Source organism: Thalassophryne amazonica, chromosome 22 (genome assembly GCF_902500255.1).
Source record: "Thalassophryne amazonica chromosome 22, fThaAma1.1, whole genome shotgun sequence".
Lineage (NCBI taxonomy): Eukaryota > Metazoa > Chordata > Actinopteri > Batrachoidiformes > Batrachoididae > Thalassophryne > Thalassophryne amazonica.
In genome coordinates, this window is record NC_047124.1 from 10139372 (window position 1) to 10164000 (window position 24629).

At 40.1% G+C, this 24629-nt stretch overlaps 2 protein-coding genes across 7 annotated transcripts in view; one reads left to right on the plus strand and one right to left on the minus strand.

The window, feature by feature from the left end:
- Window positions 1–1613, plus strand: part of anks1b (ankyrin repeat and sterile alpha motif domain containing 1B) — a 275419-nt gene extending 273806 nt beyond the window's left edge. For 4 of the 6 annotated variants that reach the window (XM_034163407.1, XM_034163410.1, XM_034163409.1 and 1 more), the window contains one exon: window positions 380–1613. In XM_034163407.1, the coding sequence (XP_034019298.1) occupies window positions 380–428 (49 nt within the window). In that variant the 3' untranslated portion in view covers window positions 429–1613. Of the gene's footprint in view, window positions 138–379 lie in introns of those variants that run through there. The other 2 variants (XM_034163413.1, XM_034163411.1) reach the window with 1 other exon arrangement.
- A 9253-nt stretch (window positions 1614–10866) lies between these two features.
- apaf1 (apoptotic peptidase activating factor 1) overlaps window positions 10867–24629 on the minus strand; it is a 53824-nt gene continuing 40061 nt past the window's right edge. Inside the window, 1 exon segment of the mRNA XM_034163305.1 lies at window positions 10867–13258. Within this exon segment, the coding sequence (XP_034019196.1) occupies window positions 13112–13258 (147 nt within the window). The 3' untranslated portion in view covers window positions 10867–13111.

The window sequence follows — 24629 nt, forward strand, 5'->3', positions numbered from 1 at the left end:
TAGGAGAGGTGATGTAGCACCGTCTTACAGCGACTCAAACTGCTTCATCCAGCAGCCTAAACTAGAATGTATTAACATTTTTTTAAAACTTTTTTTAACATTACCGTGAATTTTTTGGTAAATATTTGAAATACGAACAAACAAACCCAGTCTGATACGTGAAAATCTTTTTTTTTTTAAAGCATATGTTTGTGTGGGTGAACGTTCCCAACCATTTTAACGGTCATGATTTTTTTTTCCCCCTGGACTTTTCCCTTAGTTTGTATGTTAAAGAGGTTTAAGCATGTGGCTTGTGAGACGCATGTGGCCATTTTGGATTTGCTGAGCAGGGGGCCGGTGGAGAGGCGGGGTGTGATAAGTGATGTCATCTCATTTGCAGGGCAAAGCCGGACGCTCATGTCTATTACTGTGGAATGCAAAGAATGTAGCCAGCCCTAAACACGGACCTTGTCACACACACAATGCAAAAAGGACTACAAATGGACCCTGTTGCTCACTTTGCAAAGGACTACAAACATGGATGCTACTGCAGAGTTTAAGGTTGACTACACACTTTTGGCATCGTTGGCCCACGTAAGTGAAGTTTTTCGTGGGAACAGCAGTTAATCGTCCGCGTACACGCTAACAGGACTGCACCTTGACAGACAACCGTCTGCTGTGAATGTACATTTATTTAAAACTTTCTGCACCAAACTGAGAGGCACCACCCTTGAACTCTGAACTTGTGTCTGGCCCCGCCGTCTCCATGGAGACAGAGTATTATTATTGCCGACCTGTTGGTTAAAGTGGGCATACATGTGGCAGGGGTTCAACGACATCTGACTGGCTCTGTTTGATATTTTTATTTTCTTTGAGATCAAAATAATAATAGAGAGGTATATGTGCGTATGTGATTGGACTGACTGTGAAGGGCGTGTCCACCACAGCATTATGGCAAGATTGTGAAAAACAGCATCCGCTATTTAAAAAAAAGAGGAAAAAGTATTCTATTCGTATTGCCCAACATTTTAATGTTTAATATGAGAGTATTATCTTACCATGATTGATTATTCTTGTGCAATTCTTGTCTACTGTTGTCTTAATGTTACATTATTTTTCTATTAACTGCTGAGATGAACAACTCGAGAATGATGGCCATCCTTCCAAAAATCTGAAAAAAAAAAAAAGAATAATACTTGCCTAGCAAAGCGCAAATGTTGAAGGTGGCTAGCTAACTCTCGTCAGGTCAACCCTCCATCCTTTCTCACGGGAATCTTATTTAGCAAATGGAACTATTTTAAACGCAGTATTATTTGGATGCGATGTTGTCTATAAAATGTATATAGATATTTTGCCAACTCATTGTTCATACATGTAATGTAAAAGGAAAAAAAAAAGATTTGCAGTACATGGCACTGGAAAAAAGGTACCAAAATAAAGTTGGAAATTAAAAATATTTGAACGCTTGTAGAGATTGTATTTTGAGTGAAGCTGTAAATGGGTTATTTGGTGACATCACTGCTGACCAACTATTGTACATAGGCCTGGGCTTCCAGCACACTGATTTTTGTAATTTTGGCCATTATTTATATCCTTGTAAAGCACATGGAATAAAAAGACTTGTACAACCATTATTCACTTCTTATTTTGTGTCATTTACTTTAATTTCAATAAGGGTATGTTTTTGTTATTGGTCATTTGAGCAGATGTACTAACAGATAATGGTAAGTAAATGTCTACATAAATGGCTTATTAATCAAATTTCAAAAAAGGTCAGCAAGCAACCCAGCAAATCTACCAGAAGTAGTACCTTCTTGGCACAAAAATAACTCTTACATATTGAAGGAATAACTGTCTTTAAAAAAAAAAAAAAAAAAAATCAATGTATTGGCACACAGTCAGGTGCAACGTATTTGGACTTTTCTTCTAATTTTGCTTCTGGACACGATGACAATGGAGTTGAAATTAAACAATCAAGGGGTTCACCAAAAATATTGTACTAACCATTCTGGAATTAAAGCCATTTTTATTCACTGTCCCTCTCTGTTCAGAGGCCATAAGTAGTTGGACAAACTGACTATTGTTAATACAAATCTGTCTCATTCTTGCGGTCTGTAAGACGGTTTTTAAGAACTGCCTACTTTGGACAGATTCACCACACAGTATCTCACTGGTTGTATTTATGAATGACTGATGGAAAACTTGGAATTGTTCATGGAACCATCTCCCGACTAGTCTAAAGAAAACTGGCTGTTAAACTCAGTGACTTGTATAAATAACAATTACCAGTATAATTTTTCCAATTACTCATGTCTGACAGTGGAAGGACTGTGGCTACAATTCCTAAATGGCTAATGTGATATTTTTCTGAAACCATTTGAATTCAAGCTGAACATCAAACACTATAACCACATTTTGACTGTTTCGTTTCAACTCCATTGTGGTGTGTACAGAGGCAATGTCACAAAAATAAATACATTCGCTATTGTCCAGTTACTTATGGACCTGACTGAATTTGAACTGTTTCAGTTTTAGCTCAGTACATTATATTCCTAAAGTGAATAAACATCTTGCACTTCAAATTAAATTATATTAAATGTGCACCAATGAAATTATTGAAACTGGACAATTTGGGAAACATTTAGCTGTAGCTGAGGCCTGCCTTATGTGCAGATACCTAGCATCTTTAGCAGTGTCATCAGTTACGGTAGATTCCTTTTGTAGAACCTACAGAGAATTACACAAACAGAAAAGGAATTTATTATGAAAGACAAAGTCTAACATTTAGGTTTTTAGGCGTTTCTGCTGTTAGCAGGAGGAGCTAGCGGCAGAAACCGCTAGCAGGTCACAACGCTAATGTTGGGGATCAACCCTGCAGAGACTCGCAGTGGTTCATTAGTCTGGCAGGTCAAAGGACTAGATACTGTTTTTAGTGTGCTAATGGTTCCTTCACACTGAACCCTTCACATGAGTCATTAAGCTCTCACCGGAGTCATGTGGGAGCCATTTATATCACACAAGCAAAAGTGTAAATTGTTGTTACACGTCTGAGAGTTAGCCACGGTTGCTCCACTTTACACTCACTCTTTTGTCAACCCTTATTATTATTATTATTATTAGCTGTGCACATATTGTGCATTAAGTTCAACATGCGTGAGTGATATGCCCAATCAAAACAGTTTGGGAGTAGCGCTCCTCAAGGTGCGAAATTAGCTTAACTCGTGAAAGCTGGTTTATAAAAATGCATTCCAAAGTGAAAAGACAAAGTCTACTGTAAAAGAAGAGTGGATATTTTCCCTTAATAAACTTATTTTGGAAACAAACCAATATAGCTAGCTAGTGAAGCCAAGCTAATACAGTGGCTTGCTAAGCTAGCCAGTATGGCTAATTATCATGTTTCTGATTTCAAAACAAGCTTGAACTAATTTGTGAGGATATATTTTGATTATGTGTTCACTGGCTAATGTCAGGCTGCTATTTAACTTTATAATTTGATCAAATAAGATTGCAGTGGTGTTGATAGTTATGTAGGATGATTAGCACCACACTAACAACATAGCCTGTTAGACCTTGATGACTCTATTAGTATGCTAACGCCATTACTAAAGTTGCAAAAGTATGTGGCCATTCTGCGCCCCCTACTGGTACTAGCATAAATATAGTTAATTTCTTAAGACCACTCATGTTCCCGCTTTTGCATTTACATTTTCCATCTTATGTAATATAGCGGCACTTTTACTTTTGGTTCGAGTACACGTACTATCTCGATAACAAAAACAAAAAGCTGACACAATCGCTAGCTTGATAGTTTTCTAAAAATCTTCACACTCCAGCTGCGTATTAAAATTGCTGCTGCTCGATTTTCTTTTGCAGACAGCGTGATCGCACCTTGACTCCAACAGAAAAGTCAGCACAGGGTCAGCTGCCGCCGTATGTAGTCAATCACTGGCCTCCACTGCCCTCCAGTCTGCCATCTGGTTTCCACAGCGACCAGATCCCATTAGGCTGCCGCCAGTGCCGCTGTAATGTTCACCTGCTGAAAAAAAAAGCACAAATTTTAGCAGACAATCACATATTTTCCTTTTTTATTAAAAGCGCAAATTGACTTAACAACCTGTAGTAAAATATTGTTAGCATTAGCAAACACGCCTCTAAGTGTAAACCTGTGACAGCTCAGGTGGGTTTTTTAGCTCCATGTTTTACTGCAGTGATAGTAAATAAATTTTATTAAAGGGGGATTTGTGGAAGAGGAGTTCGGATGCCGTTAAACTACAGCAGTGACATTTATGTGGTGCGTCTTAAAAGGCTGAATAAGCATTTGTCACGAGTTATAAAGAGCCGAATGAACGAGCTCACAGTCTACTCGCGGGTTGGACAGTTACAGTCTGCATCTAATCAGAGAAACCAACGGACTGTTGTCTGAGCACAGGAAGCTGCGGCGCAATGACATTAAATCCTCAGCAAACCAAGCTGCAGTTTGGTGCATTGTGGGGAAAGTGACATCTTACCATTTGTAAGAGCGGGGCAGGCGAAGCGGAGGGAAATCGAGATTATCTGAAGCACAAAACAGAAGTGGCACAAAGGTGGAAGAGTTAAAGCTACATTGTGTAGGATTTAGGGGTGTTTATTAGCAGAAATGTATATAGCGATCAAAGCCACCTGTGCATTAGCGTGCAATTCAACAGCGAGTCGTTTCATAAGCTTAGAGACATTCATATCTTCATGGGATCGGACCTCCTCCTCCAGCCCGCCATGTTGACACAGTGCCCCAAAACGATGCAATTACTCCGGTTTTTGCATTTTTGCAGCGACTGGAAGACAAAAAAAGAAGTGTACTAGTTGCTAGCGCAGGCTAACAAGTTTGACAATCCTGACAAGAGAAGGCAAGAGAGCAACGCAATCTGCAACCTCACCACTAGATGACACTAAAATCCACACACTGTAGCTTTAGATGTCGACACAAAATGGACATATATTAATAATAATGGGGTTACGCCCTGTCAAGTTGAAGAATTTGCCAGCAGCTCTCAGAATTTTGTAAATATTTAGGCGATGATTTGGATTGATGAGTAACACCCAGAACTCCCATGTTTTTGCAAGTAGACGTGAAGGAAGTTTCAGCTAATTAGCAGACCCTCACAAATTTAGAGAGCGCACCAACAAATCACCGACAGCCAACACGTCTGGACTCCTCACACCTTTATGGTTGGATCAAATTCAAATTTGTTGGTCCTTAATGTGACTTTACTGTGTTTTCAGAGCAGAAATGCTTCTTAGAGCGAGTGAGAGTCTGAGATTAATCTGTCCTGGAGAATTAAATAAAAGGTGCATGTGGCAGGAGTGCAATAAGTCACAGCCAGGATTCGTCGCCCGTTTTTTTTTTTTTTCTTTTTTTTTTTTCAACCTTCAGTGTCAATATTGGCTTCACACAAGTAAGGTCTAACCTTACCAACCCCTAGAGCAAGCACACAGGTGACAGCGGTAACGAAAAACTCCCTGATGATTTGAGGAAGAAACCTCAAGCAGACCAGACCCAAAGGGGTGACCCACTGCTTAGGCCATTCTAACAGTTACAAGGTTTTGCAAAGTTTTACAGAGCTGAGGAAACAGATAGTAGAAAAACAAACATAACTTTTCACCATGACATGGAATATAGAACTTTTTTTCCTGCTCCTACTAAGAATCCAAACATTCCAGAGTGGATTTTTAGATCTCACATTCATATCATGGCCGGTCTGCCTGTATAAGATTTAAGATCACACAGACTTGACTGTATCTTAAGAGGCTTTTAAAAACGTGGCTCAACTTTTACAGGCTTGCACCGTTATTTTAGGCATTTATCTGTTGGGTGCATAACGTTAATCTTAATCCCCCAAAAAACTGCAGCTAGGAAATGTGGATGATTCCCATTTATCATTCCTGGGAATAGTAAAATAATACAGCGTTTGATTAATGAATGAAGATGAAGGTGAGAATGAACATGCCTGGAGTGGTGATTTGGCTCCGCCTCCTTACTTCCTGGGGTGGGTCAGTATGGCGCCGCTGCTCTGACGAGGTGAACTACGGGACGAGGTGACACACAGGTGAGCAAAGCGTCTGCTCCACCTGCACATCAGCCCCCTCAGGCTGACTGCCAACAGGCCTGCAGCTTCTGCTCTGTAGGTGTTCAATACAGCGGCGTTTCCAAAATCAGCCCAAACCATCTGGGCTGAAGGAAGGTGGAGGGACGGAAAACTGACCAACGTGGAACCAGTTCTGGCTCAGAGCCTTTTGGCTCACAGGGGGAAAGCAATAAAGGTGGCGTGAAGCTGAGCAAACAGCTGACAGGAACAGGACCAAATGTTTGTCCAAGGTCAGGAGAGAACGAACACACACACACACACAGTCACACACACACACACACACACACACACACAGTCACACACACACACACACACACACACAGTCACACACACACACACACACACACACACACACACACACACACACACACACACACACACACACACACACACAGTAAGTAAGGCATTCCTGCTTTATTTAGTTTCTATATAACATGGCGCATATTCTTAGAAAAAAACAAATCTGCATTATGTGCTAACTACCTTCACAATGTGCAATATCATCACCATCTGTTCGTTAGCCAGATTACACAAACACTAAGGGACTGAATTCAATGAAATGAGCCAAAAACAAACATAAAATTTAGGTTCGGATCCAAATTAAAAGGGCTGGTACTTACTTTGATCTTTAATTCTGATCTTTAATCCTAACCACAGGACTAATGCTTGCATACTCAGGATGAGAGTTCAGTTAGCGGGATCAAAGACTAAAGCTAATGAATAAAAGATAGAAATGTGACCATATATTAACAATCAGGATCAAAGGTCAACAATCAGGATTAAAGGTCAATAACCAGGATCAAAGATGAGGATTAAAGTCAGGACCATGATCATATATTAGCAAGCAGGATCAAAGATCAACAATCAGGTTAAAAGTTTAGCCATCAGGATTAGTGCTAAAAGAAAGATCAAAGGTAATGATTATAAGGCAGGCTCATGACTATACATTGGCAACCAGTATCAACGATCAGCCATCAGGATCACAGTTTAGAGATATGGATCAAAGATATGGATTACAAGACAGGATCATGGCTATACAATGGCAATCAGCATCAAAGATCAGCTGTCAGGATCACAGTTCAAAGAACAGGATCAAAAGGTCATAGATACAAATCAAAGATGAAGATTACAAGTCAGGATCATGAAAAAAACAGTGTATAAAACATTTTCTTCTATATCTCCAAAACCAATGGGGCTCAAGAGATGATCAAGAGTTTACATTGATCAGCAACATGATTGATATCATGAACTACTGGACAGAGATACTTTCATTATTATTATTATTTTATTTTTTTTTATTGTGAGTTAGATGAGGTCTGACTTTTTTCTGTGCTTGTTTTTATTCAAATAAATACTTTGACACTATGCTGGCTATTCTACCTTTTTTTTTTATAAACATCTACTAGCCTTCAAAGCGCCCTCTGTGTAAAGGGCCACTGTGATGTGCTTCGTGTGCTGGTGAAGGTAGATGTGTGATTATTACCGCCTCGCAGCTGCTGCAGTGCGTATGTCTCTCTGCAGTGTCGATCCTCATGTAAAAACTCATGGCATTGGCGACACATGACCTAACTACACTACAAGGGGGGTGGGAAGAGGTTTGGCTTGTAGCTACACCCTGCTGTTCAGGAAACAAACCCCCAGCTTTGGGTAAAAAGCCCCACACCTTCATCCAAGTGAACAGAATCAAAGATATGAGGCGGAAGTCAGAAACGCAATCACAGATTAGTAATCAGGATCAAAGTCCAGTGATCGGGGTGAAAGCCCAGAAATCAACTATCAGGATCAAAGGTCAGGAATCAGCATTATTTTATTTTTTTTTTAAGTTTCTGCAGCATTTTATTGCAAAACAAAACAAAAACCCAACATTCCCAGACAAAGTTAAAAAAAAAAGTCTCCCCCCCCCCCCCCGGCTCACAATTAGAAAAAATAAAATAAATGAAACTCTAAGATGTATTAAGGTCGTGGAAAGTCTGACCCCCAGACGTAGTTTTTTTTTTTCATTGATCTATTGGGGATTTTTTTTTTTTTCTTGTGTATGATTACATGTAGACGGCAAGGGTCTTCCCCCCCCCCCTCCTTAAACTGCATCATGCATTTTGCTGCCTCCCCAGAACTATATATATATATATATATATATATATATATATATTCTTTTGAGACAGAAGTGTTCATTCTGCTGGGAGTCGGTACGTGACTTCAGACTTCTCACTGAAAAACACTAACGATCAGAGTCACTGATAAACTCTGAGAATTACAACAGAAGATTTAACAAAACATCATTAATCACTTTACGAATATCCAAAACCACATTCTTATGAATTGACGCGAAATTCAGCTTCGATGATGATGAGCTGAGAGGTCATTCCTGGTCATTTTCTACATCAACAATGAAATTAATCTTGATAATCAACATTTTAATCCCTAATTTGTTGAAAACTTGACATTATTTCAGCCTAGTGTTTAAGTGTCACAGCGTCTGACCGCTGCCACAGGCGTGCTTGCGGCGTGACGGACCTGGTAGACTGCGGTCGGGGAAACGCCAGCAAAGCTGCATCGGTGCGAGTCGAAGCTCAAAAAGCTGTAATCAGTTCAGCAGCAGACAAAGATTAATTAAGCAGCAGAGAGCAGCATTAATGAGGTCAGCGCACACCTCAATCTGCCTTAAAAAACCTCCACATCATTACCACGGAGACTGTAAACGCATGCCACGTAATGTGTCAGGCAATCCTGTAGTTTCTCCTATTTATTCTTCTGACAACAGGCCTAATATCACAGAACCAGTTGTTCTTGGCATATCCTTTTCTTCAGGGGTTGTACTTTAATTTACACTTTCAGGCCAGAGGATCTGTGATGTTTATCTGATCTCGGCGAGATGTGGTACAAATGACATCAGCAATCATTTAAAAAAATGCTCATTCACCCCGCAGTGGCCTGCAGCCACGCACACACACAAAAATGACTTTTTCTTTATGCAAATATACAACATGTAGAATGTGACGTATTTGGAAGCGGTGCACGAAATTCCAACTTTGCATTTTTTCCTCAGCCAACAAAGTTGGGCTGACGTTATGTTTTTACCCCTGTTTGTTTGTGAACACTCTGGAGCCCACAATTTTTCATATATTGTTATGGCATTTTTACAGAGGATTTTATATCCTGATAGGCAAGAACTGATTTAATTTTCAAGGTCATAGGTCAAAGGTCACAATGTGGAAAAATCCCTATCCTTTAACATTGAACAAATTTTCAAAAATTCCTAATGCTCAAAAAAGATAATTTCTTTCATCTTTGAGAGTGTTATGTAGGATGTAAATATCTAGTTTGATATTTATGTCATTTTTTTAGGTTATGGTTGCGCCTGCATCTGTTGATTTAGCCGCATTGCAGACAGGACTGTTTTGAGTACTGAACAGTATTCCAGAAATTTGCTGAGAAGTTCAAAGATGGCCCACAACAGAAACCATCAGATTCTGGGGAAGGCTGCAATAAATCAACACATTTAAGAAAACTAAAGCAGTCCTGATGTGTATAATTTATGCTGTCAGGACCCCATTTACAGATATAGGATTTTTTTTAAGTTTCAACAGTGTTTTCACATGCAATTTGTTTGTCTGGGCCGAAACAGTCACATTTTCAACAAGTCTCGGTTTAATTTCATGCAGTGTTATTTCTAAGTACACTAAAGCATTTTAGAAAAATTTTAAAAAGAAAAAGCCATGCCCCGTTTCACGGGCACTCCTTAGTAGAGGTGGGCAGATCGATCCTAATATCGATAATATCGATACCAACGCTGGTATTGATACTGAACGATCCTCGTGTAAAAAGATCAATACTCAAGCTTTTTTTTCTCTCCCGCACGCACTGACTGCTGCACACGCAGACTCAAAGTCTACTCTCTGTCTGTAAGAGCAGCACTGCAGTGTGTCACACAACACGGAGCAGCGCACCCTTGTATTGTGGTTTGTCAGCCTTCGACCTCAGGAGATTTTAAGTTGTGTTGAGTAATTTTTTTAAACAAAAATGTTGATTGTGATAATGAAGTATTTTGTTGTCATGTACAATGGTTGGTGAAATTCTATCCAAGGTCTTTTGTATCCTTTGGATCTATGAAGGTTAAATATGAAAAAGTATCGGTATTGATATCGGCGATACTGGGCCTGTATTTACTTGGTATCGGATCAATACCAAAATTCCCGGTATCACCCACCTCTACTCCTTATCAGCGATCGGCTTGTAATGGCTGAGTGGAGCAGACCTCCACCTGATGAACTGTAGGCTAAGGTAAGCAGCTAACTGTCAAAATCAGGTGTTATATATTTTTTGCTGGGGCTTATTATTCTAAAGGTACAGCACACTGAGGAAGCTTCAGCACGAGGACTCAGGGTTGATCTTTAGAATGAGAAGCTGGTGTTAAAGACAGCGATTGGTGCCATATTTTACCAAAAAGACAGCAAAAGCAAGCACGGTGCTCAATTTTAACCTTTACAGACGTCTTTGCACTCAAGCGCCTGCAGATGAAGAAAAAAAATCGAACAATTCTTCCAAAAGGTTTCCATTTGTGGTGATGAGAAGAATAACAATCACTCACTTTGTTCCAGACGTGAATCCATCTTCGCCACCAGCAATAGCCGTTCATTTTAGCGAGTCGAGCTGGAGGTCAGACGGGATAAGGACAGATCTGCAGAAGGATCACTGAGAGTGAAAGAATCATCAAAACGAAGCAACGGTCTAAAGTTTGGAAGGCAACTTCAGGACACAAGCATTGGATTCCATATCTGCTTTAATAAATTAGTCACATTGTACCGTAGCAGATAACAGCATCAATACATCCTGAGAAGACATCAATCATACAGCAGACGTTCTTTGATCGAACCACCTTGATTGAATTTTTACAGACTGAAAGCACCAATCAGGAAGAGCACAATGTGAAGAGGCTAGTTAAAAAAAAAAAAAAAGTTCAAATTCTTACTTTTATTATCTCCACAGAGGACATTATGATTCTGCCCTGATTCTAGAGTAATAAGGCAATTTTCAAGTGATGAAAGTTTCTGAGATTGCCACATGAAAGGCATTAGCATATGTAACTGTGACAACACATGCGACCGCATAAGCTAACTGTTAGTGTTTTCACAGTTTTGTCAAACTTTGTAAAGGAATTTACTTTATTCTATAGTGGTACCACCAGGATATAAAAAAAGTAAATAAATCATATGAGCGCTCTTAGCAAAAACCTCTATTGCACCTGCATTAAAGGTTAATGTCCACCAGGTGGAGATAGTGCTCCAGTTCAAGAACCTTGAATGCAGGCTACTGTGGGACACGACGACAAACCTGTTGCATATAGTAGCAGACAGGCGTGAACACATCTGAGAGATTACAGCATATGAAGGAGCACCTGCTTCCTGGACACATACATGAGGATAAACACATCTGTACTGCATCAAAACGAAGCACAAACAGTAGTAAGACGCTGAAGTGGTCTACAAAGTTCAAAGGACGGGTACAAAATTATTAAAAAAGATCAAGCAACAAAGCAGAATGCATAATAAAGTGTCTTTTACATTAGCCCATTTATATTTAATTATAAATTACATACTGTAGTATTTTTTTGTAGAAACATTTAACTTTGATCAGAGTACAAACAGGTTCACAGGCTTCGAAAGGACTACGGAATCCATTTTAAAACGCCTAATCTTTCAACGTTAATCATGCTATTAATTTTTAACACTTCTCAAAGTGCACCAGAGGTTGTACGCTGGCGGTACAGCAAAATATCTCCCATACAACACACACACATCCCCTCTAATAACCTCAGACTAAAGCTGTTAGCATAAATAAAAGGCAACTATCAAGAGAACATCCTGAACTGTCATAGTCACCAAAACTGGCACGTGTACCCGGTCTTGGTGTAGATTCAGAAAAGAATTCCACCCAATACAGTAACCCACATATTTTCACTGAACATGATAATGTGGAAATATTGATATGTAGGATAATGCCTAAAAATGGTTGTAACTGCTAAAAGGATAATATTTTTGTTGAACCTCTTGAATTAAAGCTAAAATTCTGCACTACAACTGGATCTTGACTTCATCATGTTAATGTCTGTGGTGGTAAAACTGTGGTGGAGTTGAAAAAGAAAATTACAAAGATCGGCTCCCTCTCCAAATACGTATAGCCCTGATTAAGTGATGCACATGCCAAATTTGAGGCCTGTATGAAAAATTGGAGCAATTTGCAAGAATTTTCATACTTTTTCACATTTCAAACACTTTGAACACCTAAAAGTAGCATTAAAACAACAAAAAAAACCTTAAAATCAAAGTCACAGTGCAGTCGAAGCTAATGCATCACGACTCAGATCAATACGTGTTCACAGCCACTGTCCATCAATAACACACGGTGGAGTAGAAAATCTCAATACCCTAATGAGACAAATTAAAAATCTGATTCACATTAAAGTAATGCAACGGTTGCATCTCATTATCATGTCAATCTGACCTCCTTATTGATTATGATTTGAAAAATCTGCAGAAGGCTGCATAAGTTTTTTTTTTTTGGGGGGGGGGGAGAGTTTGTGCCCCCCCATACAAGAATCTGCTCTCTTAGCGACACAAAAACTCATGCTAGCACTGTGTTTCAAACTGTAAGATGACAGCATGAATCTTGACAAGAGTTAAAAAAAAAAAAAAAAAAAAAAATTTTTTTGTAAATGCCCGTCATGGTGCAGCGACACCAGAGCTGACAGCGGTTAATTAGCGCTGTTGAACATTTCATGTAATGCTGGTGTAAACTGATTAAGACGAGTTAGCATGGCGAGCTAACACCACAGTGTGCTAAGTGGCTGCAGCGCTCCACCTCATGCTGAGAACGTGCGGAAAAGCTAAGTTTGTATCTAAGGTGGATGATTCTGGGACATCACAGCTTTTTTTTTTTTTTTTTTTTTTTAGAAAGAAAAAAAAAGAAAAAGGCATCACAGTTGGGAGGCAAGAGTGGAGGCAGCGCTTTGATTACGCCACCCGCCGCAGGACGTAGAGGACGCCCATGCTGTCGATAGTGACGAAGGTGGAGAAGTCATGCGAGACGTGGATCTTCTTCAGCCTGGTTCCAGTTGGAAAGAAGGTCTGCAGAGCTTCACCGGCCTCCACATTCCACCACTGAAAGACATCCAGATGGGGAAAAACCTGACTCAGTGATTTGCTGTGGAGCTCTGCGAATCATATTTCAGGAAACATGATTGACCACGACTTTATTACACAAGAAAATATAATGATGTCACAGTCAGGATAAGTTAAAGATCTGGGATAGTTTGCATTCCGGTGTGTTGTTATTAACAAATGGTACGAGATAAAGACACTGCAGCGGCAGATTTCCCAAGTGTGGGAATGTCACTAAACCATGGGTCCAACAGACTTCAAACAATGTCAGCGATCATGATCACGATAATTAAACTGATTCTGTGTCACTTTTAGAATCAGAATCAAATTTATTGCCAAGTAAAGTTCTCGCATACAAGGACTTTGATCTGGTGTCAGTGGTGCATAAACAACAATAAGAAGAAAAGGGAAAAAAAAAAAATACTTCTGTAAGTAGTAATAGGTGCATAAACAACAAGAAGGAAAGAATACTTCTGTAAGAAGTAATAGGTGCATAAACAACAGTAAGAAGAAAAGGAAAAAATACTTCTGTAAGAAGTAATAGGTGCATAAACAACAGTAAGAAGAAAAGGAAAAAAATACTTCTGTAAGTAGTAATAGGTGCATAAACAACAGTAAGAAGAAAAGGAAAAAAAAAATACTTAAACTTTAAGAAGTAAAGGCATCCAGTAAATCAAACAGGTCAGCAAACCACAGACTTCCAGATGTCTGGCCTACGGACATTACAGACAGCTGATGGGTGAGCTGAAAAAGGGGGATATTCCAAGATAGTGTAACTTCATAAAGTTCTCCTGGCCTCCATTTCCTTCTGAAAACATGAGCTTGGACAACATGACAGAATGTCTTACAAAAACGCCACCACTGAACCTCAATGTCCTGATACTGAGTCGTGAAGATCGTATCCTCCCGACACATATCAAACCCTACGTACATTCTTGACTTTGGATCTGACCCGGATTGTGGATTTTGTGGACGTTTAAATTTAATATTGAAAAGCCCATTTGATGTACATTTTGCATTATATCTCAATCAAAAATGCCTCAATCTCTCTCATTTGTGACACTGAGGCGCAGACTGGCACTCTGAATGAACAGAAGTTTGATCTGCATCTGATCCGTACTGTGGTTTTAGCGGATATGTTTGATTTTAACATTGAAAAACCCTTTTTCATCTATATTTTAGCTGATGAAAAGTCACTTCTAACAGGACTTTGACGTTGAAGATTTTTTCCAAGGTAAAAATTTGTTTAATTGTTAGCTTGTGTTAGCGGAGGTTTGAGCTCTGAGCGCGGTGTTCTCGTTTTCCTCATGTTCCTTTTCATCTCGTTTATGAAGTTTCCGATGGACAGAGATGTATCACTGCTGTTAGGAAAAGCGTGATTTTAACATTTATTACCCTCTCACATTCCTGTCCATTCAAACTCATGCACACGTACCGATGTGCACGCAGACCTCCCAGCAGCTTCACTCAGTCATTCAGTTTGATGTTGGTTTAAAGTTGACATTTTACACTGAAGCACCAGCACAGTGGGAGGAGTCACATCACAGCAATTATTTATAATCTCTTATGGGTCAGAGCTTCACAATAAGTCCAATTACTACAAAACAAAGTGGAAAAAAGCGCATGTTTTCCATCTCAAAAGAAAATATGAAGGGGGGAGGTTCAATATGTCGAGGATTTAGCTGCACGTTTTTGTTGAAAATCTCTAGCTGCTCCACGTGCATGTAGAAAGTGTGGAAGTGGCCCAGTTTTCAAACTCTACAGAAAAAGCAGCACCGGAGAAAACAAACAACAGCTTTAAGGAGAGAGCAGCTCGTTCTTCATGTTTGTTTTTTTTTGTTTTTTTTTATTCTTCGTTTCATTTTTGCAGGAAAACCTTTTTTGCAATTTAAAGACCTCGCTGCCAAACGTGCAGAAAAACCAGAAACAAAAACCGTGAAACACTATGATGACAAAGCTGGCAGGCTGTCGGTGGAGGCGTGCTACTTATGTCTCATCCTTTTTGCCTCTCGGAGCACTCTATGTACCTGCGCTGCCGTGTGTGGGTGTTTGAGAGTGCACACTGAAAAATGTTGTGCACTTTTGCCTGCCTCTAATTTGCAACTGGATCACCGCAAACGTCTTCTCAAGTTGTGTACGAGCCGCTCCTACGAGAAACAATTACCTCAGATTGTGCAAATCCAGACAAATATGGTCTGCCGTTTCACGGTAAACATCCTCGACATTTGTGCGTGTGCAAACCCGTGTTTTATGCACAAAAAAAGATGTCCGAAACGGCTCGTTTTGCATGTTCGTGTTCTATGTCACAGAAGTCTACCACGTAATTCCTGTGTTGAATATGTATGTGTTGTAGGACACACCCACATTTGTTTTTAATTTACATAACGGCTAAATGGATCCTTGTCATTTGATTGGTGCTTTGTATGTCACATGACATGGATTATTTATCCCATTTGTGTTGCGTTACATTTAGTGTGCAAATTTGGTTCCATATGTTTTGTACCATTGCACACTGCGAACCCCACACACACACACACACACACTAATGGGGGTGGCATTTTGCTAAATATGGCGGAGTTTGTTTGTTTTGCTGATGGACGACGATTTGAACAAGTTAATTGACGGAGCTAATTCTTCTAACACACATACAAAAACAAATCCACTATGCCATAAGCCGTCTAGAGGCATGAAGAGCTGTTAGGTTGAAAATCTGGACAAATTTCTGACGCAATTTTTCGCTGGACCGAGGAAGTACACAAAGTCTTTTTTTTTTTTTTTTTTTTGGAAGTATCAAGGATTACATTGTTAGAATTATTTTTGAACTATCTGTTTTTCCAAGTTGACAGAGCAATTTTTGGACTCAAAGCACCAGTGAAGCTCACCAAAATGTAAGTCCCTTTTCTATTGTTCATAAATTAATATATCAAAAGACAAGCATATATTTTAGACGTTACATAAAACAAATAATGTTTTTAATATTCTTTCAATGGAAGGAATATTTCATGAAATATTCCTTCCATTGAACTCAAACATTCATTTGTATACTATTTGTACCCATAAGCGGTACCCATGGTAGCACAACAGTTAGTCGTCTCACAGCATGAAGGTGGGGTTCAATTCTGCCAGTGCCCAGTTCCTTTCTTTGCAGGGTTTGCATGTGCCATCAAAATGTTCAAATTAGATCAAATAACCTAATTACTCTATAGCACCAAAGTCATTGAAGCACCTTTGACAGGAGACATAAGTTGCTCTAACTGTGCAAAACCATCGTCAAACTGAAGTGCAGCACAAATGCGACCAGGGAACGTCCTCGCAGGAACTGCTTAGTCTGCTTCAGAATAATTCAGGCTCAAATAACTTCTGATTTGGGTCCTAAATGCTGGTGCAAAAAAAAAAAAAAAAAAAAAAAGGGCTGATGCCCTGCAAGAAACAGTGCCTTAATGCACTTGAAATGTACTTTCCACACGCTGCCTCGGCACTCCAACGTGTACACTTTCTGCTCTACTTTCTTTTCCTCTCAGAATGTACTGTGAGCGAGGGCTACACAAGGACAGTGGATTTCATGAATTATTCATATTTATGGTGTGGTAAATTGTGTGATGCTACTAATCCAAATGAGTCTCCTTCACCTGAGGTAGAGTAAATGGTAACAGCCTAAAGTCAGCAACCATCCACTCCGATGATGGAACACTGGTTGAGATGTGAAATAGTTTATGCAGCTATTTATCCAACACAACACACAGACACAAATAAAAGCAACAGGTCAAGTCTGGCTTTCCTCCTGCTGTTTTTTTTTTTTTCTCATTTCAAAATGCTTTTTTTTTGGTTGAAGGTTCAACATTTTTACTCTGGTCACATTCCACAGTAAACAAGTATCAATATTCTGTAGTACAGACTGACTCAGGGGCTACTAACCTACAGTTGTTAATATTTCACTTTCTTTCCTCGTACAGCCGCCGTTTTCTGGCCTTTCGCCTAATTTGTTTTTTTTTTTCCCCTTCATAAATTCACAGAGAGGAAAGAAAATGTTAGAGAAGCAGCCAGAAAAATGAAGCTAGTGCAAGAAATGTGACATCTTTAAGTCAAATAAAAAGATGCTCTGCACACACAGCTGTATTATCAGTGGAGATGGACTCAGTTTAGAGGGTTTTTTTTTAAATCAAGTTTAAGAAAATTCTAATTAATATATACAGCATTTACATGAAAAATCTGTGATTTCACAAGCAGAAATATTTCATCTGCTGAATCTGGATTTGTGGACAATCAGCCATGCAACACACAACTTCTGATTTACATTTTGATTTCATCTTGCACTGCCAAAAAACAATAATAAACTCCTTATTTCATACAAGCATGTTCACCAGTGATACTGCTCATAGAAACAAGTAAGATCACCTGAAAGTCAATGATAATGGATATAAAAGGCTGCAAAATACCTTCTGCAGAGATTACGTGAGACAGATTATGTCTGATTTGCTGGGCAGCAGAATGGCTAGTGAAAAGCTGGATGACAAAAGCAGTCGAGATAAAAATGAGTATGGATTTTTTATTTTTTATTTATTTATTTTTAAACGTGGAGGGGCTGAACACGGCTCCACACAGAGCAAATATCGGCAGAGCGTGTGACACGTTTGGTTAAAGCGCAATTGTATCATAAAAGTAAAGATAGCTGCCAGCTGCCAAAACACTGGCAGCTCAAAGAAAGAAACACTCAAGACGCCTCCACCAACAAACGCATGCATATTCATGGAAAAAAAAAAAGACGCAGAAATAAACAGCCGAGCAGACAGAATGCAACAGACAAGGGGGCGAACAAGCAAAGTCGAAGAACAACAAGACTGAATTCCACAACAAACAAAGCCGACAGACGTGTGATGAAACTGTGATGGAAGAGAAAAGACTTCTCCAACTGGCTATGAGAGGAGATTAGTGCAGAGAAGCAATGTATGGAGAGGAATCCTGCTCCATAAATGATTTAAAGAAGTGTCTGCAGGCTCGACGGTGGGATGGAGGGAGTCCTGCAGAGAGAATGCGTGAAAGATTTTTTTTTTGTCTTCCTCTGCACTTTAAATAAAGAGAAAAAAAGAAGGTGCACACAGGTGGAAGCTGACTTGCAGGAACAATATAGAACCTGCTGCAGACACACTGCAGTGCACGCAGCCTCACAAAGCTCTTGGCGAGGATTTTGGTTCCCTCTTTGGGGAGCAGTCAGTTTGTGTGTGACAGAGCGCTCATATCCTCAGAGCAGATGGCTGATGTGCTGATATGAACACCATCACTGCAGGGCCATTGATTTATGTGCGAGCTGGTGATGCTGAAACACTGCGTGTGTGTATTTGTTGCTGGTGAGAGGACAACAGCCCTCGGGTCTGTTTACGGTAAAAGCAACTATATGTGTATTTTTGTGTCACGGTCTTCGGCTTTCGTTACGGCGTATTTTTCCCAAACACCCAGCACAGAATCCTTACCGCTGTCTGCGCCGAGGCTGAAATTAACTTCAAAGATGGTGGGAAATGTGTTTGGTACAATGTTCAGCTGTGCAGAGCGTGCATACTAATGCAAAGAAGACTCAGAATAAAAACTTAGCATGAACAACGTATTACAGCTGCAATGAAGTTAAGTACATATGTAACACGTGACGTTCTGACCTATAACGGCAGAACGGCTCAGAAAAGTGGCTGTCCACCGGCTCTATGCAGTCACCTGTCATAAGATGTGTCAATAACCTTGTCCTGGTTTACATCAATTCTACAAAACATCTCCAGCACAGTGGCTCTGGGTGATGCAGATGATATGTTTGAGGACTACTAACACGAGATTCCAAGATGTATTCCAAATGTGTAAAGTGATAAACGCTGTGTTTTCTACTGACCGGATGCTGGGCCAAGCAGACAGCCAATCAGAGTATGCTTCTTTTTTTTTTTCTTTTTTTTTCTTTTTTTTTTAAATCACATGATGTGTACGACGGCATTTTAGGGCCACATTGAAATTTTTTTTTTTTTTTTTTTAGACTTCGAGAATAAAGTCATAATATTACAAGAATAAAGTCATAATTAAGACTTTGAGAATAAAGTCATAATATAACATTTCGACCTTTTTCTCGTAATATTACGACTTTATAACAGAAATTCAATGTGGCCCTAAAACGCCGCTGTTTATGTTTTGTTTTGTTTGTTGTTAATATTTGTTTTATTTCTCAAATCAGTGGCTTGGCAGCATTTTTTAAATTTAGTTTGATGTGATTTTTTTTTTTTTTTTTTTATTGTCATTTAAAATAGAATTTCCACCGAACGGTACCCCCTAAAAATTAGTCCGCCTTGCCTTTACCGCGCATGCGTTATTAGCCCCGGTTCACCAATTATCACCTTGTTTCTGCTTCAACTGCACTCCAGCCATCATCTGTCTCAGTGACAGATATCTGAAGCTTTTGTACAACAATCATTTCCCCATAAATTCAGCATTATTTCACCATAAAAGACGGAGGACGCGATCAGAGCGTGGCAGCTACACAGGCTGCTAGCTGTTGTGTTCACTGCACATCAGTCATTTCAAAGCGTCATCTAATATTGCCTCATTTCTGCTTAAAACGGCCTCGTTTCATCTTCAAAGTGATTTTAGAATGATTTAAGAGTTGTTAACTTGTCATCTGATGGTTAATAATACCATTAATCCACTTGATCGCTTTGGGTGAAATAACGCACGCACAGTGGAGGCAGGGCGGACCAATTTTTAGGGGGGACCGTTTGGCCTGCGAGACCATTTTGTCTGCAGCTCAGTTAAAGAAATAAATAAAATCTTGAAAATCAACATGAATTGTATTGTATCATGAGTGGAGTGAAATGTTACTTTCATACTAGTAGTAAGAACCCTTTCATAAGGTAGGTAGAAGTTTCTGTGTCACCATCTGGTTGTTCTGGGTATTCAGCATCTTTGACAAAGATGTGTTTCTCCCAGAATAAAAAGATTTAACGCCATTTAATTCCAGTTTAATCTCCATGACCTTCAAGTTTTTTTTTTTTTTTGGTCTTATATTTTCTAAAACTGAGCATAAAAACCTTCCATAGCCTTTGACCTCAATTAAATCACCCAGTGCGGGGCCTAAATTACCCACGGACACGAGAAAGCAGATTTTGATTGTAAATTTCCGTGACTCTAATTTTCTATTTGCTCCATTAGAATAAATGACTGGAGCTTCCTGTTTTGCAGAATAATTTGACACCAAAATGAAGATGATATAACAGTCTACAAATTAGAAGGGCAGCAGGATGATAAATAGCAGGTGTTGCACTGTGAGAGAAACTTGTATTATACAGAAGGAAGGAGGGAGAAAAAACTAAGCAACAAGCATCAGTCTGCACTTCTTTTGTCCTGGCAGCAATGTGAAGACTAAAAACCGATGGACACGAAAGCCGTTATCTACACAGCCACACCATTCTGGGTTTTCAGATAAGCTCCCTCGCAGGGCTGCAACATAACAGCGAGTCAAAATCTCATGTGGTGAAGTCGGGATAGCCGCCATGGGTAACCTCGATTAATGTCATCTAAAAGTGGACAGAATCTGCCCCTACAGGACCTCGCTGTTAGTGCTACTCCTCTCAGGCCTAAGTAGGTCTGTGAATTGAGGCTACCTGAGGCAAAGTTGGCTTTGCCTGCAAAACTGAAACACGCGTGTGTTCTTGGGAGGTTCCAGTGATGCTGAGATGTGAGCGAGTGTCTTTCAGAGGAGATGGAGGGAAGCAATTCATCTTGTTCTTACGTAAATAGCTCCAAAAACCAGGTACAGACTTTATTTTATATATATATATATATATATATATATATATATATATATATATATATATACATATACACACACACATATATACACACACATATACACACTCGTATATATCATAATGCACCTACAGGCTGGAGGACGCACACAATAGATGGAGGCAGGAGTGGAAGGAGTGATAGAAGGAGCAGATAGCAGCTGGAGGCGATTCAGGTGATTTTGTGAAGCCGCTTCCGTTTTGGAGAGAAAATGAAAGTGATTTATTTTGTGAAGGTGGAGTGCGCACGAGAGTCCTGCAGACGGGGAAACGGTGTGAAAACTGAGGCTGAATTATTCATCCAAACTTCCGTCCACTGAAATATTGCTGCTCAGAAAATCCACTCTTCCCTACGGCCATTCCTCCCTCACACACACACACTTTTCCTTTCTTGGCTCACTCTCGCTCAGTTTCCTTTATTTCCCTCATCGGCGACTTTCTTCATCGCAGACACAGGGACAGATTTACTGAATCATATACAGGCTGTGTGGCCAACAAACTAAACTTCTGTGGCAGAGAAACAATTACTGTAAATGACATCTGAGTTTCTGCTTTTCCTTTCCACTTTTACTTTTTTCCCTTGTACACATTTCCTTTTTCTGTCGAGCCCTCGGGTGCGCAGAGACGTAGGCACAGAAAGAAAACACAGAAACCGTGACATTAAAAACAGAGACTGAGCGCAGATAAAAGAAAGAACAAGAAACACCAAAACATAAAGCTGGAGGGAGGGGCGGGGGGGAGAACACAACCAGCGAATAACAAAAGTGACAAGAGAGATACAGTTATAACTACAGCAGCACAAAGAGCGCAGATGTCTGCCATCAACACCAACAAACCACCGGATCAGGACCAAACTTCAATCACCACCAAAGCACCACCTCCTCCTTGGAGGTAAATAAAACCACTCAGGGTGTCCTCACATGACGTCTGGGTGCCTTGACCGTACTCGAGCACAACTCTTCCCACTCATCAGCTGACCTGGACTCCACATTCAGAGACCAGTACATCAACACCACGTGGCTTAAGTCTGGAGGAAGAATAACCATCAATTCCTGGAAGGGATGGAGGACACAGAAATGACTGAACAAGCTTGTCTAGACATGCACGGTTTTTGACAGATGCTGCACGTGGTTGCTGCTGGAAGCTTCTGCCGGTCAGGATCTTGCTCTCTCTCTCCTTCCTCTTTCTCCTCTGTGTTTGTCTCCATTTTCTCCATAACTTCCACTCCTGTGTGGATCATTGCTCGCAAGCTGGCTCTGCCCCTCACTTGTTCTTCCAAGGTCTTCAAATCGATGGAGCAGCTCTTGAAGATGTGTTTCAGAAGGTCCTTGTAGTGTTTCTTCTGCCTATTTTCCTCCACTGAGCTGGAAGGAGAAGATCTGTTTGAGAAGTCAGCTGTCAGCCATCCTATTTATGTGACCCACCCACCGAAGCTGGTTCTTGATGGAGTATTTATTATGACCAAATAGCATAGGATAAGATCTAAAAGACCGAGTGGCTCCTTAATAGACAGGCCAGACACACAGCCATCACTCCTGGAGCAAATTGAGAGCTAGGAGCACTGGTGGTGACCCACGGACATTCTTGTTGGCAAGCAAGCATGCTACCATGCATTGGCCATCAACCACCTGGTGGATCAGCCACAACATCCCTGGTCACAGGAGATGTTGAAGATCCAGGTGGGAGAATATACGACTAGAGCAACAGCTGTGACATGGAAGAACTCCCACATTCTATTCAGGTCATCTGATATATTATGAGATGGCGTGCAAAGACAGTCTGGTCCTGAAGTCTTGCCAGAATAAATCTGGGACACCAAGTCACCAGTCTGCAGGACCTCTGCAGGATGGTGGTAAAACCATTGCAAAAACTAGAAAACAAGTCTGGGAACAAAAACAAAGGCACCTTGTGAAAACATCCAAAATAGACCAGATTGGAATACAGGTCAGAGAAGAGCGTGGAAGAAGGAATGACAACAAGGAGACAGAAGGAAAGTCCATGTGCATTTTACAGGGCACGCAGCAGCGCCAGCTCCCGCCAATCCATCCGCCATCACCGCGCTGGTTCATTTGGATTTGGTGCGATTCACACGCACACACAAAGCCGCTTCTTCTGCAGCCAAAGACAATTAACCCTAACTTAATGAGCAACGCTGGGGAAAACAACTGCCTCCCAGAGACTGATAAATATTTCACCAGCTTGTGTTTACACCCCAAGTTTGACAAAAGAGAACAGAAACCAGGCCGGAACTACTTTCTATCTTAACTCTTTGGAAGTGCTTCACTGTAGCGGGAGAGTGTTACTGCCAACTCCAAAAAAAAAAAAAAAAAACACATTCTGACCAGAGATCACAAACAATACGTGCATGTTAAACATGAATGGTTTCACAGTCCAGGATGGAAAAAAGGGGATTTTTGCTCAATTAAGTATAATAGATTGTGAGAGAAGATAAAATGTGCCATCAGAAGCTGTTTTAGATCTTGTGAGTGTAGATATTTTTAGCGGTAAGGTCTCAGCTCGTGGTGGTACAAGCTCCATCTTCACTGAAGCAGCTCCGTGGGGTGCTTGCTTCTGAAGCGGTTGCGAGAGAATAAACCTTCAACTAAGAGATTGTCTTAGTGGGGTTACGTTCATGCAAGAAGTCTGAAAAGCAAAAAAAAAAAATCCTGTTGAATGATCATAGGAAAGGTTAGATAATCCCTCGCTCCCGGTGCCCAGACAAAAAATGATCCCATATAATACATATGCTTTATGAGTCAAAACCACATTTGTTGCTGGTGCAAATGTAGAGTCAGAGTAACCATTAACAAAATGAAATAATATCTGACATAATGACCAAAAAGCCAACAACAGCGAGCAGCCGTCATTTGCGCCGCTTCATATAATAAGTGTGAAAGCTTTTGAAATCAGACAAAAAGTGATCATTCAGAGTAGCATTTGATTAGTAGGAACAGTTTCCTCTAAGGGGGATTTTTACACCATGGCAACAGCTACACTTTTATTCAGCCTCTCATTTAATTTTCCGCCTGCTCGTAAGTGGTATTTTCGTAAATGTCAAAATTGTGCATTACTCAGATTAGCTGCCGTACAGAGCAAAACCTACCAACACGACAGTTTTTGTTTCGGTGTGGCAACATCAAACATGTCAAAATCTAAAAGCGATAATTATTTATACCTAAGGGGATACAGGAAAAATGTACTGCAAGCTTTTAAAGTGACCTTGACAGCAGTGAAAAGTCGACTGAGTGAAGTCTGACAGATATCTGCCATGAATGTTCGAGAACCTTTATGAATGTTAAAGTATTTGCTTGCAAGTATTTTATTGTAATCATAGCTTGAGCGGATTCAATGACTCTGCTGGCCATAAGTGGCACTTCTCTGCAATGGGGAATGATTTTTAAACAAATTCCAGCCACATAAAACTCAAAAACATGAAGGCAACCCTTTCAATTTGTATTCATTTTTCATGCATTGAAGTAAAAGTTGCAACACGTCTTCTATACACAAAAAAGGCTCACTTCTCACAAATTTCTTAAAATCAATTAGCGTGGGCCCTTCAC